Genomic DNA, 19,576 nt, shown 5'->3' on the forward strand with positions numbered 1-19,576 from the left:
TGTAAGGAAATATGGCGATGGGCGGGAACAGTAATAACGGAGCTCGGTATTTGGGGTGAAGTACTTGGGGAGTATCTTTCCAATGATGGCGTTTTTAAGTTGTCATTACACACTGATGACACTTCTTCTTTTTCTATTTCTTATGACTTTATGACATTTGATGAGTTGAGTTCTAAGATCTGATTTATGATTATTATACTCATGAAAATTTTTGAGTTAAAGATACTCTAAAAAGTTTTACAATATAATTGGAACTCTTTGAACTCAGAAAATGTTTTTTTCATGCTATTTCTGTAGTCTTAATGCAATATTTTGAATCTAAAGGTCAGAAGCTTTTAGTTAAATTATTTGTCATACAGAAAAGGTTACTTGAAATATTCCTATCAAATATTAAACATATGATTTTGAATCATATTATTATTATTACTGATAAATTATATTATAAAGTTAAACAATATTATTTTAGACCGTTTTATGTGAGAACACAATCAATATTAGCAATTGCAAAATCTATACGGTCGAAGCTAGATCTTTAATGCTTTAAATAATTAAAATTTAGAATCACTAAATATACTATATATATACTTGCATATATACCATATTTCTTTTTCGAACTGCGCGCCGAATTAATCGAACTATATAAACGCAATTAAACTATCTTAGTAATCTCGTGAATTAAATTAATTTCTAATAATTTCGATGCTCAATCAAGTATTATATTTTTTAAAGATGTTAATAAGCTGAAAAAACTGTAATTAAATTTATTGCGAAAAAATATTACCTCGGCCGGGAGTCAAACTCTAAATAAAAACATCTTTCTTGAAACTAATTATTGTAATAGCAAAAGCTATTACAATTCATGAAATTGTTTCGTTCTTTCATTGTACCTACAAAGCTTTACTGGAAACTTTGCGGTCAGATTATTAGATTAATTTTCCATTTCGTGATTTTTTAGTCATATTATGTTCTAATTTAGACAAGAATTAAGACGAACAGTTGATTAAATACTATTTATTTGAAATTAAATTCTGTTAAATGACAATGAGTTTTAACAAGAATTCTCAATTTCTCTCTTTCTCTCTCTCTCTCTCTCATCCAATATTAGAAAATTATAGTAGATATTAAAGTGTCGTATTGTTGAATAATATATATTCAATAAAAAATTATTGTATATTATATTCTCTAGTTACAAGCGAAAATAGTTTACTTAATTATCAACTCTTATTAATGATTATTTCTTATTTTTAAACTGGATATTAATATTAATAATAAACAAAATATGTAAAAATCATATCATTTTCTCTATAACATGATTTAATAAAATATAATATAATAAAAATGAGAAAAATGTATAATTAAGAAATATATTTATTATAAATATTAAGTTATATAATTTTATACGCTTAATGTTAATGTTAAAATTTTTTTATTAATCATGTCGCAATTTATATTAGATACTGTAATGCTTTTAATTATTATATAATACTGATATTATATAAATATGTTTAATTAATTAATATTTTATTAATCAAATAAGAAATCGTTCGCAATAAATAAAAATAGTAGTAGAAAGACACGAGAGAATACCGTGAAATTTTAAAGCGAATTGGAAATTTCAAAACAGATCACGAATAAATTCGGAATTTATTCAACATCGTGCCAGAGGGACGTGTCCGTCTCCTTCGGAGGAGATTTGCCGGAGGGAATTACACTTGTAAGATATAGAGAGAGAAACGTAGATTCTTTTAAATCTGAAACGTTCTGTCCATACTGATTATACGCTTGACGAGATCACGACGCGCGTCGAGACGCATCCGCTTTTCCACATCGCGATTCGGCGAGTCAATTTCAGCCGATGGCAGCCATTTTCCATCACCGAATGTGGGAACCTGCCTCTTCCATTTGCCGAAAACGATACCCAAACCATCGCTTTTTCTTTCTGTCCTCTCCATCGCTCCCAACGTGGCCACCAATTCTGGAGGATCGTATCGTATTGGATCTACCTACACAACCATTTCGACGGTGTGCAATACCAGTATACGATCCATAATAGAACTGGGAGTCACGCGAGTGCACTGAAAGGACAACCCACTTCGATAGTCTCAAAGATATTTCTACTATCGAAGCCGATACTTTGCGTAACATTATCCCTGTTTAGGATAAAGCGTCTGTTTTTCCTATGAAGGAACAAACTCCAATTTTATCACAGAATTTCTCACTAAAATATATTGTAAACATTTTTTCTTCTTTTTATTCTATTCAGTATTGATAGCAAATATTTTCTAAAATTTAATGACGATATGATAAAAACATAAAAAATGTAATTAAAGTTGTCGAATCATATGTGTGTGCATTGTTCGTTTAATATTTTGCATGAAAAGAGTAGAGAGGATTGTCATCATACGCACTGTCCATAATCTTTCTGGACACTATATGTTGCCATTTAGCTTGTGCGTCACTGTGTATTGCCGCTGTGCATTGACAGCTCCAGGGTGCAGTTGCATGTCGGTGGGCCGTGACTGCTCGCTTTGATCACCCCATCAGTATGCATTGCGCCATAACGGACATTTACGTAACGTGGCCCCCGTGATTTTGCCCACATGCGGCATGTCTGTCATCCTCAGCAAAATCTTCCTCGGCGAATACAAACGCCAAACGTGACCCGCGTTGGCGGCGACGGCTGCCTTTTCGAAAGCGTGTCAAGGATACGCTGAACGAAGGTCGGTCGCTCTCGTGAAGTTTAGTCGGTCATCTGATTGGCTGATTATTAAGCGTTCTCTTAACGTCCGATTAAAAGAGACAGTTTGATCAGAGACACCGTTATTCTTAATATTTCATCCGTTCGGCGGGATCGTTTTATTGAGGACAATCATCTTTTTTTATTGCCATAACCATACCTTATTAATTATTTTAACATAAGCTATTTATCATGTTTTATTTTTTTTAACTTTTTATTTTTATTGATTTCAATCGTTCTTTTAATACTCGAGTGTATTCTTGCCGTACATTGTTAAATTGTTGTTAAATAAAACACGGCAAGAATAGTTTTACATTATAATATAAACATTTAAGATGTGTACAGTATGCGCCAAAAAAAATGCGACTCTCTTTTAATCACTATTATGTTTGCTGAATGTGACACAGTAACGCAGTGATTGCAATTAAAGGAAATCATATCGAATAAATATTTGGTAAAAGGACAAAATATTTATGTTATAATCAAATTTGTTCCCGTCCACTCACTTTATTTAACTAAACCGACAACTGAAGTGTTAGTTGTGAAAGTCGCATTTTTTTTTTGCGCATATTGTATGTATACTCAATGATTATGTATACGTACTCAAAGCTTTATAGTGGCTTTTACTCCATGCTTAAAACTGTGAATGATGCTCGTCTCTTTAAGCGTTCCAAGATCTGAAGACACTTAAAACGTATTTTAAGACATGATACTCAACATCGAATATAGACAGAAGACGAAAGACGTGATTAAACTCTTGTACCGATAAATAATTAATTTCATTTTCTGAGGAGAAATTGATTTATGTGTTTGATATTCATTTAGAATATACTTGAGACATCGTTTTCTTAATTAAGGTACTCATTCATTAGTCACTTTAATACGATTCGACTGAGCATAATAAAATGACCGCTGAGCAATGTTCGACAGAGCTCCAATCGTTTCAGTACGTGCGTATTGTTGCTTCAGAGTAGCACATTAATCATTGGCTGTTAAAAACTGCGCATAACTCGGGTCGATTGGATGCAATCAATTAAGCGCAACCGCGTTTATTGAAAAGCGATTTCCTGAACAACAATTTTCGACATTTCTTTTTCTGATCTACAGAATTATCAATGTGAAAACTAATCAACAGATCGCATTATCATATTTTCTTGAAGATGAGTCTCAAATCTTACACAATTTTTGTATTTTTAGTTATTGATAATAAAGAAATACAAAAATAACATTCATGTTTGTATATCTACGTACAATACAGTTTGTATATTTACACAGAAAGAACGGTTTTGCTGAAGTATCTAAAAATTTAGCTAAATACAGATCTAGAAATAATTTGTTGGACTATCAAGATAATGAAGATACTTAAACTAATTTCTAGAATCCCTTTTACATTGTTCTCATCATGTTTGAATTTTCTATATAATTATTTTTATGATCTAACAAAATTATTTTTAGATTTGTAGCTACCTAAATTTTTACTTCAACAAAATCGTTCTTTCTGTGTATCAGCGAAATTCTGTCATCGTTTCTGTCAGCAATTTTATTATCGTACCTTTTAAGAATTTGTCCCTTGATTATAATTCAATGGACTGTCGAACGATTTTGTGAGCTTTTGAAAGATAATTAAATTTGCAGATAGCGTCGTCTTAATTCACGCGATTTTCGAGATTATATGCGAATAAGATCGCACTCGTAAAATTCGATTTTACGATGTCATTTCTTCTACATGATTGCGGGCTTTGCCCGTCGATAAAATCGGACATTTTAAGAGTCGAAGGACCATTTATTTTCTTGATTGTGAGCTCAAAATAATCGTAATCGGATATTCATTTTTACAACAAATTTTAACTGATTTTTAATTTGTGCGCTATTGAAGCGCTGTATTGCTCTGAAACGTTCAATATTCTTCAATATTATTTTTTACATTAATTATTTGACTAATTTCCAACAATATTAATTAATGATTTATTAAAAATGCTGATAATGCATTTATACAGTTGACTCATTCTTTAAAAATTTTATTACGTGAAATATTGAGACTTGTATTAATTATTAATTACTCATAATAAGTATTAAAAATTTACGTTTTCTATTCCTCCGTCAATTATTTAACGAAATACAAAACTTAACTTTTAAAAATATTAATTTGTTTTATTTATAATAAATAAATCCACTATTTTAAAGTTTATTTGTTGGAATTTACAATATTTTATTCTTTTACAAATACAACAGTATGCTCGATGTTTGTATATTGTGACATATATTAAGTTCAGTAATGGCCGCTGGTGGATTTGTAAATTCGAGCAACGGATTTAGCAGAATGCGCACATTGTAGAATAAACAATGGCGTGGACAGTGTCATCTAAATCCCTCGAATTTTGCGGGTTTTTTATAGTACCGCAGGGCACACTTAATTACGCCACAATTATGCTTTCTCTCACATTATTCAAAAAACAGCTCTTATTGTTACAGCGAACTACCCATTATTATATTTCGCGAGATATACTTTCTTTTAATATTATTTAAATTTATACAAATTTCATAAATTAATATTAATGTATTGTTTTTGCCAAGAATTTTGTAGCACAGTTAAGAAATTAAAAGTAGTTTTTAACAATTAGTTTTTAACGTTAATTACTAAAATTAAAACCAACAATTTTTTCTGTATTAATCCCGCATATATATATACATATATATACATATAACTAATTATAAGAATAAGAAATATATGTACCATCATCGGAGAATTTAAGCTACAGTCATACCAAAACTTGAATAATAAAAGTTGCGGTAGCTCAAGATCCGTTAATAGCTCTTTTAATGGAAGCAATTTATCCTTTTTCTATCTTGTAATCTGTGTGACGAGAAGCAATGTTGTGGAACCAAAAAGTGGAACAGGAAGCAAAAGTCGGAGGTGTCTATTAAGAAGTCTGCTGAATATTAACGCGACGAAATGTTTTCTGACGCCGCGGCGCGGAGATTAACGAGGCGATTATTAAAATATGCAGTACGCCGGCCTAATTAGTCCGCCAATGAAACCAAGAAGTCATCTACTCTGCTTGTTATCTTCTTTAGTTTTACAAAGGTCGCGAACTTTAGCACGACGCAATTTCGCCGTATTACCTTTGCTCAATTTACGCGACAAGTCAAGCTAACTCGAGCGCTGTTTTATGACTGTTTTTCATAGATTTACCTTTATGATAATATTTTTTATATTAAAAGACTTAACGACAAGAATTTAAGACATCTTTTTGTATTCAGAACATAAAATTTCAGCGAGAATAAAACATTCCAAGAAATATAGGGAATTAAAAAATTTTATGAGGTGCCAGGATATAAAAGAGAATTCAACAAATCACAAGATTTATGTCCTAGATGTGTATTACAAAAAAAATTAGTACACTATAAAATTTTCTCAGTCATAAAGAGAGAGAGAGAGAGAGAGAGAGAGAGAGAGAGAGATTGATTGATTGATTGATTAAGCGTTTATTAAGCAGTTCTAGGGCGAGCCCTCTAAGAATTATGCGTATAGAAGTTATAGTAAATAGTATAATGAAGAAATTATAACAAACAATAATATCTAAGAGATAAGTGATGATTGGATTGTGATATTGCAACAGTAGAGATGAGGATGAAAATAAAATATACAAAAGAAAAATAAAAATAAAAATAAAAATAAACAATGATTAAATAAAAAAGATAAGCAGTGATTGAGAAGTAATAATACAACTGTAGAGATACAAATGAAAAGAAAAATACAAAAAAAGAAAAAAGATGCAGGCAGTAAAAATAATAAAGCAACAACTGAATGGTAAAATTTCGACAGTAGAAACGAAAATGAAAATGAAGAATACAAGGAAAGAAAGAAAGACTCGAGCAAAACAGTATTGAACGCGAATCAAGATGATGCCCTAGCGCCCCTCCCCCCCACGAGAGAGAGAGAGAGAGAGAGAGAGAGAGAGAGAGAGAGAGATGATTTGTTGCATTATATGCAATGTATGTAGTTGTTACGTATTTTATTATTCTATTTTATTATATAATATTATGAATCGATATAGCTTATTTATAAGTAATCTCTATTTTCCTTACAATATTTTACAACCATCTATCACAAAGAAAAAGCTGTTAGTTTTTTTTCACATCAACAACCTGTCGATAACATAAACGACAAAAACGACGTAACTGCTAATCTATTTCGCCTTGTAACACAGCGGTAATGCTACAATAATTTCGCGTTTTATGTACAATGCATAATAAAGTGCATAAAGGAAGAATAGCAACGAATTTTTGTTAACAACAGTGAGATTAATGCAGCGAGTTAAAAGAGTGAATGAGAAAAAGTGACTCGCGCGCGCGCGCGCGAAAGTGCGAAAAAAGCCACTCCCGGCTACTTTATGCGAAAGTGCACTTCATTTACCGCGACAATTAACGGAGCGTCGACGCGGGCACGCATGCACGCATAACACGCTCGTTATAACGAACGAGCCTCGTCAGAGAAATTCTGTCGTGCCGTAAGCAGAACAGACAGAATCGTTACCAAAATTTCACGTCGCGCCACGTCGCGCCGACGAGACGTACAACGAGATTCGCAGTTTACGCAATCGCTGGTGTAACCGTTGTAATTCAGCCTTACTGCATAGAACGCGATAAAGTAGACGCACATTTACGCGTGGTATCGTACACAACCTCCGGCGACAGACTTCCGTGATTCTCGTAAAACGCGATATCGCCGTTGTTGTGCCACGCGCATTATTCTCCGATGTGGCAGCTACTACTGTGCGAACATTATTAATCATTTTTGATCATCGCCCTGTCGTTGGAAAAATGCCATTTTGCAATTTTGCATTTTATGTCGACCCATCTCTCGGTAAGTTGCAAGACAACTTTCGAATGGGATCGCATCAGACCGAGAAGTGCGTGAGCCGGTGAAAGCGGCCGTCGTCATATGGGCGACACAAAGCACGATTTGTATCTTCATAATTCACGTTTGTTTGATCAAGGTTAAAAATGTTATACATGAACAAGAATGTTTGAAACTCAGTTCCTTCAATACTGCGACTGTGGGATTTTGTTGTTTCATATAATTTATTCAGTTATAAATTTATCAAAGTAGACAGCCTATCCTTTGTTTCCATGAATTATTCTTTTGCACATTTTTTTGTACATTTATTCATGGCATTTGCTAATATTGCAATAGCAAATTAGGAAAAATGCAGCGTTATGCACTATTACATATAGCGTATGTATTACATGTATACATTTACGACATTTATGTAAAAATATTTAAGTCTTTGAAAATTGCCGATTTTATATATTTCAACTATTGCTTCAAAATACTTCTGATTATAACTTATATATGTATATTGTATTGGTAATTAAGTGATAAGAATTAAATATTTATTTATATAGACAGATAGCCTTTTTTAACGCTACGATATTGCAACAATCTTGTTGTAATTATTTACAACATTTACGTGATTATACTTTCCCAGGAAAGGTAGCGCAATTACTCCCGCATGCATGGCAGCATAATCATCATACCACTGAAGATCAATAAATCATATTTCGTCCCAGTTGACTTTCGTTTTTATACTTCTATTCAAGCTACTATTCTAGCTACTTAAAAGTAACATTTAGTTTTAACATTTGACGATATGCGTGAAGACGTAAACGAGACAACCACACAATTATATGCGTATACGTATATGTGTAATCTTTTCCGCGTTGCGTAATTGCAAGTGCTGAAGTCCTTAGTCGCAATTGCTGCATTCTCCTAATATAGTTGGATAGTAAGAGAAACTGAATGCATTGCTGATTAAAAAGATGTTAACGGCAGTTGGAGAAAAGGCTTATGAAATTTCACTTTGCCATCTGTCCCTCTCTAACTGGACGTGAGTTAGATTGACGCGAATTAATTCAATTTACATTACGATGGAATGCTTAATATCATTTTTTGAAATGAATTTATTGTTCGAGTGACATGTAAATATTTAACTCTATAACTGCAGATTATGAAACTGTACGGAAATTTATATATTACTACATACACACACACAGAAACGCTTGTATTTTTATAAAATACATTTTTGTAAATATGTATATAAAGTTACAAATTTTATAATTAGAATTTACGTTTTTAACATGCTTTTTAAATGTAAAAATAATTTAAATAAAAAATAATTATGTTTTCTTGTTATTTTTAATATATTTTGAAAGTTTGATATTTTATTAAATAATATTAATTAATAATAAAAAATTATGTTATTTTATTATTAACTGTCTAATTTTATTATTAGTACTAATCATCTTTAGTAATATATTCGATTTGCATTATTAATTTATGATTTGTTAAATTTCTTTATATATATACTTTTTCTTTGTATAATTTTTTTGTATATCTTTCGAAGAGAAAGATATCTCGTCAATATACTTTGTTAGTAATGGAATATCTGTGAGAAAGATGAAGTATTTAGAGAAATTTTTCAAGTGGCTGTATTTTTTAAAGAAGAATACACTAATGATAAATCAAGATTATGAATAATTAATTTACAAATGCAAAAAGAACTCAGCAATTCATGACGCATCGGCTTTCTTTTCAGAAAGCCGATACGTCATGAATTGCTGAATCAAAGTCATGCATTGTGATGATTTTAACTTATAGATGAATAGATCAATGTTAGAAGTTATGTAAATATTAAGACAAGATATGTCATTTAATTTCCTTGATAACATGCATATTGCATAAGATATCTAAAAGACATCTTTTAAATTTTTAAGCTTTCAAAATTTTTCAAAATAATACATTATTATACATTTTTCAACAAATACATTTAATAATCACATTTACTTAATGTAAGATATCTAAAAGATGTCTTTTAGATATCTTATACAACATAAATGAGATAAGATGTCTTTTAGATATCTTACACAACATAAATGTGATTATTAAATGTATTTGTTGAAAAATGTATAATAATGTATTATTTTGAAAAATTTTGAAAGCTTAAAAATTTATATAGGAATGTATATATGTGTGAAGATATTATTAATTGATTATTATTGGAATTAAATTACTGTTATATCATGATATTTTTTAAACTAATTTTGAATTTGCGATTAGCTTTCCTAAGTCATTCGCCGTTAAATGAAACTGTTATTTATTTGATAGAAAGATGTATACATTTTCTTATAAATTTTCCTTTAAATCTTTATTTCGATCACATATCAGAGACTGATTTTTTTCTATATCGATGTACAAACTGACTGGATTGTTAGATAAAATTGCGAGAAAAAATTTGCACGTATTTTATTTCTTTTATCATCTATTCTACTTAAATATACGTATCGATATTAATAGCCTTTCCATTTTCTTTGCAGACGACTGTCCAAACTGCGTGGACGAACATAGTAACAGCTTGGCGGCTTCAAGATGGACGATGCCTTTATTGAAGCTGGGCGAGAAGAGATACTACTTGGGGATCTTCTTCAAGGTATCGCTCCTGCCAGTTACGCTGATTTATCTGACCGAACCGTCGACCCGACTCGGGTCTTGGACTTTATCAAATTATTTCCGAGCTCGTAACTTTCCGGCTTTGCTGTCACGGACGGTTTTACGGTGCATCGAATGCCGGGAACCAGGATAGTAATAAGGGTCTTTTCGGATAACAGTGACCCTGTGTTGGTTGCAGCAGAGAAGCTCGCGTGATGAAAGAAGTGAAACACATAGAAAAGAAACGAAACATTTGGCACGTAAAGGAAAATTGAAAGAGTTCCAAGCAAAAATGATTTCAAATTACAAACGCCAAACTTATTATTATAAATAATGTAAATCATGAGTATAAAATCGAAATTTTCTAGTTATACATATATCAGCATGTTTAAACAATAATAGTGACACTTTCTTATTAAAACATCTCATCTGGCATTTAACGCAAAGCTCTTTTTATTTTAATTATAAGTGTTAAATGATACCGATACAAGCTCAAAGAGAAAGAAATAATATATACGTATCCATTTCAATTAATTATTTATATATAAAATATAAGAATTATTTTCTACGATAAATTCATCAAAATAAAATTGTAGAATTCTTTTATGAAATTTGTGACAGTTTGATGTTAAAAGCGTGTTTTCTGTCTCGAGGATTTCGCAGGTAGTGCTGATCTCATGCGGGTCTTTCGAGAGCGTCATTCCTGGTTCTGACGTGTGTAAACGCGTGTCCGCATACGAACACAATCGTATCGATTAGAGACGCCCTTATTACGGCTTTCCCGGATAGCCTAGGCGCTTTTATTGACCCACGCGCTATTAACACGGATTTCGTAATTCCATCGCTCCGGTCGGAGCGACCTCGCTAGAGATGAATGGAAGTGACGTAAAGGCGTTCGTTTAATCGGACTTTTCGCAACAAAAGCGTGAAGAGGAAAGAAGTGGAAATTCTCTCCTTCTCTCTTGACCCTCTCTTTTAATCGAATCACCAAAGACGAGTCCTCTTTGTATTCGCAAGCAAATAATGGACGACGCTCCATTAATCGAGACCTTGCAAAACAACTTTGCTCATTGCCGGGCAATGACCGACTTTTCCACTGAATTTCGTGGTTCTCCTGATGACAGATTGTGTTTGTTTCTCTCTTCAATGAAGAACTTATTTAAGTTAGGAAAGGAGGCGGTTTTCGGGGTGAAAGTCAAGTTCTAGATTGCAAACATATCACTTGTTCTCTTGCTGCTCCAATTAATCTGTTTGACTTGTGGCGAGATAAGTGTTCTTTATGCATGTCTTGGTGGACCAAAGTGTATCGATCCTACTGCATTATAAACAGATCATTAGTTGATCCATTAATGGAATCTATTAAAGGGATTCCATATTTATTTGTAATTCTATATATTGATATCTCCACATAATTTTTAAATCCTAAAAGATTTTAAATGGTAAAAGATTTTACATTTAATAACGTCTTCTATTTTTATAACAGGGAATTAAAAATAAAGTTCATTGTGCAGTACTTATCATTAAAAGAAAAAAAAACGTAGTTAAAATCATAGAAGTACAGAAAATTAGATTAATTGTTCAAAAGTGGTTCTAATTTTTTTAAGTATATTAGTATTATTATATATAATACTTAAGTATTATTGACCCTACATGGTCAATAATACTGATCAGTAATATCGTATCAGTAATACTGACAGTATGCATCAATATTGTATTTCTACAACTTTACACGATCGATATTATTGACAATATATTTCACTTTAGGTTTACGTATATTATCTATTATACTGTGACATGAATCCTAGTAAAGCGATACTGATACTCGACAATCAAAATCTAGATCGTCATCAATATTCTACGTCACTCCATCAATATTAACAGCACACGATCAGTAATATTGTCAGTATTTGTTAATACTGACAGTATTATTGACCGTATAAGGTTATCTTTATTTAATAAACGCTGTGAACTTTATTTATGATTTATTTACTTTCAAGTATTTCGAAATGTTTCTGAGGTATATTTTAGCATTTAATTACACCTACTTCCCCTCATTTTTCTTAAACTTGAGCGTATTATCACATGAATATATATAATTTTGAGTGTGTTATTTACTATTTAACATTTTATTTGACTGTATATATTTTGAGTTATGCAAATTTAAACAATACCATGGCATTTTGCTAATGTGGCCCTCTATAGATATTGATTGCGACCGTTTTTTTGAGGTTTTCATATCAAAATAATTATTTGATAATTTATTGTAGCTGTACTGTTAATCTATAGCTTTTTTTATATTACGTGTACTATTTTTAGTACTGAGCTTATATGCAGAAGTTATAGTATGTGAATGTATATACATTCATTTGCATACATTTTAAAATATTTTACTTTTTTGTTAATTTTGTAACCAAATACTGTTTTCTAAACAAAATTAATATTTTAAGGCTGTTTTTATAAAAGGCTACATTACCATCCATTTTTTTCTTCGAGTCATTATGCAATGTCGCCACATTTTTATTAATAGTATTCTAAGTAATCAATATTTCGTAACTTTAAGTCCAGAATCGACTCAACATTTATTAATATTATTAATATTGATTATTAACGATGTTATTGTGTAAAATGTAACTGGGGTGTCATAATACCACCTTCTCCTCTATAATCACATATTACTTTTACAACAGTTTAATATCAGTCCCCAATTTTATTTGTTTCTTCTTGTCAGAAAAAGCAAATATGTTTAATATCAGTCCCCAATTTTACTTGTTTCTTCTTGTCAGAAAAAGCAAATATGTGCCCGTTTAGAGAAGACAAATGTTTCTACTTTTTAATTACTTTACCTTTAATCTTTATTTTCTTTCGTTACGCGGTATGTCCTGAAACAGTATTCGGAACCGAAAAGCCAATAGCGTGCCACTGATCGTCACGTACGATTGCTGTTTCGTTTAGGGAGGATAGACCGAGCTTAAGCGAAGCCATCGTGCACGAGTAACGACGGGTTCGTGCCGACGTTTCGTGGCGGCGCAGGAGAGCGTATACGCTGCGAGATTCGAGCGGAAAGGGAATGCAGCGGTAATGCAACTCCGTCGTGTCGGGCCGCTCCCGTGCAATCGCGACGGCGCTCTATTTATTGCGCTTTATTTGCATTCTCGGCAGGTTACACTCGATTTTTCGCGTCCTTCGCGTTCCACCTTGCCCCATCGTACACACCAGACGGATCGGCGAAAGAGCAACGAGAGAACAGCGACGAAATTCGGTACCGTTGACATTGACGGAGCGAAAGTCAATATTTATCATGCTCTTGAATACATTTTTTATAAACAGCTAAATGCATAAGTGAAAGATGTAAGTATACGATATATGCCATATGCAGATATTGGAACAATAAATAATAATAATAATAAAGTGGATTGCTAAAAAAAATTATTGCAAATAATGTTACAAGAATAAATACAGATAATAAAAAGTTTATAGCGAACACAAAAGTATTTTATAATTGTGATGATGAAATGAAAATTAAAAAATAAGTCTTATAAACATTAGGATTCTTTTTTTAAAAATGAATTTAAAAACATTTATTTCTAGAATTATTTTACAGTTTTTAATTTCTTAATTAGTCATTAAACACTAATTAAAATTATTAATTAAAATAAATTAATTAAAATTTAATTTATAGGTACTCATATATCAACTCCGAGTTTAGTACCTATTACATTAACATGGAGATCACTTTGCAGTTAAGACAAATAATTTACATAAGCATTAGCTTATACCAACGGTGTTAATTACCGGCGATGTTAATTTGAACAAACTTTAATTAGCGTAGCGTTTAAGATCCAAAAAGATTCATTAAGTTCTACGAAACAAGCAGAATATGCAAAATTCTCTCAAAGTTGCGATAATCACTTTTCTTAAACACTCTGTGTATGTAAAAACAATATTTATTCTCAGATTTGTATTAAATATTGTAATAAACTTTCTTTAACAATATTTATGAAATACATGTTTAAAAAATGCTTTAATGATACAAAATTCATTTTTATCCGATAAGTTTGAATTTATTATTGTAATATTATTATTGCGAAATTTTGTCTAACGTATAATGATGATAACTTGGCGAATTATCAAAATATACAAGACGCACCGAAAGTTGCACTCCATACATATATACTTTGCAGAAGTAAGCTGCTATATATACGTGTTTCATAATAGTCGTTCTCAAGAATTCCAAATGGATAATCCAGTCTCTCAATAAACGTGTATTATGCATCCTAATTATGCCGATAAAAAATTTTGAGAATCACGAATAGAATCTCATAGAAGCACTACGTTCTGTGACTTCCATTGCAGTTCGATTTCGTGATTACTTGTTATTGCAAAGAAGAATGCGTTATATTGTTATATTATATGTTGCATTATTAAGGATGCTGTAAATATGAAGATGGCACGTTTGCGATGTGTGATGGCCGAGAACCATCTTCGCACTTAAATGATCGCAGCAACTGGGCGCGAATGCGACGAAACATCGCGAGGGAATTCGTAACGATCGTAAAGAACTCGCAATGAAGTCAGAGGCGTTCGTGCTTCTGCAACGTACGGCGCGGGCGGTCATAAAAATCACATAATGCAGTGCGAATGACCGAATCGAAGTCACACAGCTGATACGTTGTGTAATATTGAAATGTCGAAGTACGAATTCATCGTACGTTCAACGTTCGTCAAGTTTCTTTCAAGCGCATAAAATATATTGCGATGTACAGGTTATATTAAACATATCTGTTAAACTTGTCTAAACATAAGATATACGTATATGTACATGATTGTTTTGGAAAACGATGGAAGATCAATTTTAAATTCAAGAGATTTAAAAAAGTTTGGAATATTCTTATCTGTTACTAAAAATTTTAATTTTTTATTGAGGAAGACTGATTTTTTTTCTCTTAACACACACAGTAGTATTTCTACTATAATCTAAAATAAAGTTCATATTAAAAACATTATTATTAGCATATCTTTTCCCTTACATTCAGAATTTTTAGTAAAATCTAATTTATTTTAAAAATTAACAAGCAAAGGTCTTTGCATTTAATAATTGAATTGTACAACAATACTAGTAGCTTTGATTATCCAGTGAGAAAAATTCATTCTATTTATTTCCATATTTTCATGCAATAATATAATTTGTATTATTGACACATTAAATAATTTCGTTAGTAATACGTTAGTAATATTCCAAACAGGTTCTCGAATATAATCTGCCGAAATTGATACCAGAATGATGATTATATAACTTTAATGTGAATATTAATGTGCCCCTACAATCTGTATGCTGTTAATTATTAATACCGACCAATCTGCTATAATCAATGATGATCACAAATGTTAAATATGAATGTTAATGACAGCTTATCCTTATCATAATATAATTACTCATAATTTACCAATAGTTCAAATGTTGCTCTTTTGTCATAATTATTGTGGTGTTTAATACATAATGATTTAGGTCATCGCTTTAGGTTAAATTTCTCTCTCACAGTATTCCTTTTTACATAATTGCCATTTATAGCGGATTAATCCATTATTTAGCATCATAAATGATTTAAAAATTATTTGTACACATAGTATATAATACTAGCCACTAGGTGCGTAGTAAATATTTTATCGTCAATATTTAAATGTACATTGATATTTGTAGCAAATATAATAACAATAAATTGTTACATTAATTTTTAATACATTTTATTTTGCATATACTTTATGTAAAATATCTTGTACAATTAATGGCGTTTTGCCAAAAAAAAAGAACGTTAGAGTAGAGTATTACCATCCCTTCTTTACACTGCAGGCAAACTGGTACAGAGCCTCGCAATACTGTCGTTATCACGGGATGCATCTGGCGAGTATAGCCTCGCAAGAGGAGAACGATAGACTTGAGAAGCATATCAAGGACTTCGGTCTCGGTCACGAGCATTTTTGGACTTCTGGCACCGACCAGGCTGAGGAGGGAACCTTTTTCTGGATGGCTAATGGTAGGCCGATCACGTTCGAGAATTGGAACGTCGGCGAACCAAATAATTTCCGGTAAGAGTGCTTTACGATCGCAAACAATTTACATTCTTTCTGATATTGATTGCGGAAATTTATACCATTGCGATACGATTGGCATAAATCAGTCATTGAGATATTAAAACTCATTTCCGGTGAAAGGTATTCTCATGGACTCTTTAATAGCAAAAGAAACTTAATTTTTGTGATTTCAATGATTTCAAAAGTAAGTTTAGTATTTTATGTTGCAATATTTTTAATATTTCTGTAATTATAATATATTTATGTAATATGAAATTATTTTGTACGTCCTTCGTCTTTGAGAAAACACAATTATAACACATACGATGATAAATTAAATGTGTAATTATGCGTGTGTTACTAAAATTTGTTATATTATATTATGTCATCGATACATTTTGTCATTTAAAAAGATATTAATAATTACTTCTTCAAAAAGAAAAGAATAAATAATAACAGAATATTTCAATCATTCTAGTTATATTTTCAAAATTATTAAAGCGCGCTATAGTGATTATGTCTTACATTACTTTATATACATTGCAAATTTCCAAAATTTTAAAAATAAGAAGATGCAATGTTGATTTTTTAAGGTTGATATTAAATATAATATCAAATACGTTATTAGATAACTTACTTCCTTATGCATTTTGTTGCTTAAAATAATCCGAATTTCATTTAGTCTTCTCATTTTCTTTCAGGTACGAAAACGGCGAAGAGGAACATTGCCTGGAGCTCTGGAACAGAGATGGCAAAGGACTCAAATGGAATGACAGTCCTTGCAGCTTCGAGACTTTCTTCGTCTGTGAAGTGCAGTGATCAATTTGCGAGAAAAGCTGGAAGGAGGAACTAAACGCACGAGAATATTCGTGTGCAAATATCAGTATATGGCGTGTCCTCAAGGTGATCCTCGAGGAAACTGCGTGTGACATTCTCATCGACCGTCCATTCGTTTCAGTGGACTTAGCAAGGTAGAGAGACTTGACGTGACATGTGCGCTCGGACTGAAAACGATGCGTGATTAGCCAGTCGCTACCGTTGTCACGTTTTACACGTCCAGATTCAGTGTGCGCGCAAAACGACACCCAATTCAGTCAGTTCTTTCGTAAAAGAATCACCAGGCGACATACCGAGCGTTGGATAAATCCGCAATGTCGGACGATAAAAACGATTTATTTGCTTTTTGTGCAGAGGCAGTTCTAGACAGAATGCTTGACATTAAATTATGCAATGTATTTAAGTTTTTTTACGTATTTAAAAAGTTTTGTTTTAAATTTAAACAATAATAGACAATTAACATTTCTATTCTTAAAAAGAGAAAGCATAAACTACAGAAATTTTTTACATATTTATATTTTAAGTAAATGCATATACGTTTTTTTTATATATAAATCTTTAGATGCGTAATCATCGATACATTTTATATATTTTTTATTGTTTATCTCTTTTTAAAAATCTAATTTTACCTCTGCTTATTAGAGATGATTTTATAAGTTACTACGTGAAATCTTACAAGACGACACGTGAAATCTTTATTTACGCACAATCGAAAAATCGATTGACTAATGTTTCTCTATATTACAGATATTGCTATTCATTTGTTAATTCAAAATGAAAAAATTATGAGAAAGACAATATTAATGTTCATATGACATTGTTATAAATTATTTTTATATTTGTATTAATTCTCATTAATATACAATTTCAGATTGTCGTAAAATGGCTTATTTATGCCATGCAATGATTGCCTTTCGATTCTTCGATTATGGCGAATTTGAAAATTTCTGACGCATGGTGATATCATATCATATCTTGAGTAATTCTCTAATAAAACACAGATTGTTGTAGGTATTATTATAGAAATTTAAACATTTTTAATTATTAAATAGCCAGTGCATGCACAATGAATTATTTTGACGCATGTATATCTTTATTATGCAAGTATATTTTTATTATTAAATCAAATTAGACAATTTTTTAGCGATTGAAGAAACGATTGAACTAATTTATCGATGTAACATACGAAATAGTTAACTAAGTCGAATGGATTAATGTTGACATTTACTAATTTCGAATGTATGCTACTTTACCACATACTTTAGTTTTTTATATCTTAATATATTATGCAAACACTGTACGTAATATGCATGTATATACATACATATATGTAAACTGTATATATTTACGCCGCACACTAGATAATGATTGCTACAAGTAATATTGCTAGTAGTATAAATTAACCAAAAGAGTCTCTCGTGATGCTATAATGTTCAGTCGTTTAGTTACTGACATTCCTGGGAAAAAATATTTTATATATAATTTAATATAATTTTATATAATTATATATAAAACATTTTTTTTCGTGTTTTCAAATGAGTCAATTTCGATAAAATACTTTACCAGCAGCGACCGTAACTGTTATTGATTCGATAATTTTATAAAAATAAGAGAGTAATGATAAGTTTTGGATGTATTCATTTATTCATTTTTGTAACCTTTCATATCATTTAAAATTCTCTATCATAGATAAAATGAAAAATCTTTAATTTGTATGTAGTAATAAATTTGTAAAAACTTAGATTCCTCAAATCGTAAATATCAATAAATTCGAGAGCTATCTTTATGTCTTTGAGATTTCATTTGTGATCTCTTTCAATTTTTGGATATTTAAAATAATGGTGTTCTTGTCATGTTCGTATTTTAAGCTTTTCGACATAATTTAAAAAAGAAATTTGAATTTCAAATCTAATAATTTAAAAAATTTGATATTTTACTCCTTACACTCTTTTTTAGCGTGATGCGCTTGAATCTCCAATTTTACTGTTATAATTGGCAACGATGCCTGAATGCGTTGTTGAATGAAAATATGGTTCGTTCAGCGTCATAACTGTCACGATCTGCGTTAATTGGGTCGCAGTATAAATGAGCATCGTGATAGATCTCGTTTGGACAATAGTTAGCCTTCATGGTAAATGAAACGAGGGTTCGTCGTTGTACTCTATGTATTCTATGTATTCGCCGTCAGAAATTATAAAGAACGGTGTTGTACATGGCATTATTTAGCGCTAAATAATAAAATCAAAACTATTCTTTGATTTTTTGATTTATTAAAACATACACATTTACTTCATTTCTGTATTTTTATATTAAATTTAATTCTTGAAATCTGGTACTGAATTGTGTAATCATGCATTTCGTTAATTAATTAATTCGTTTATCATATTTTCTGATAAATTCAATGTTAAATATATTACTGTTACATTTCTGGAACGGAAAGTATA

The 19,576-nt window shown here is 31.1% G+C and overlaps 1 protein-coding gene across 2 annotated transcripts in view; it reads left to right on the top strand.

The window, feature by feature from the left end:
• The window catches only part of LOC108725663 (low affinity immunoglobulin epsilon Fc receptor), a 105,667-nt gene extending 88,133 nt beyond the window's left edge, over positions 1-17,534 (top strand). For both annotated transcript variants that reach the window (XM_018452847.1, XM_018452848.1), the window contains 3 exons: positions 10,115-10,227; positions 16,075-16,310; positions 16,997-17,534. In XM_018452847.1, the coding sequence (XP_018308349.1) occupies positions 10,115-10,227; positions 16,075-16,310; positions 16,997-17,114 (467 nt within the window). In that variant the 3' untranslated portion in view covers positions 17,115-17,534. The remainder of the gene's footprint in view (positions 1-10,114; positions 10,228-16,074; positions 16,311-16,996) is intronic.
• Positions 17,535-19,576: the final 2,042 nt, after the last annotated feature.

This window comes from Mycetomoellerius zeteki, unplaced genomic scaffold (assembly GCF_001594055.1).
Source record: "Mycetomoellerius zeteki isolate Tzet28-1 unplaced genomic scaffold, Tzet1.0 scaffold35, whole genome shotgun sequence".
Taxonomy (NCBI): domain Eukaryota; kingdom Metazoa; phylum Arthropoda; class Insecta; order Hymenoptera; family Formicidae; genus Mycetomoellerius; species Mycetomoellerius zeteki.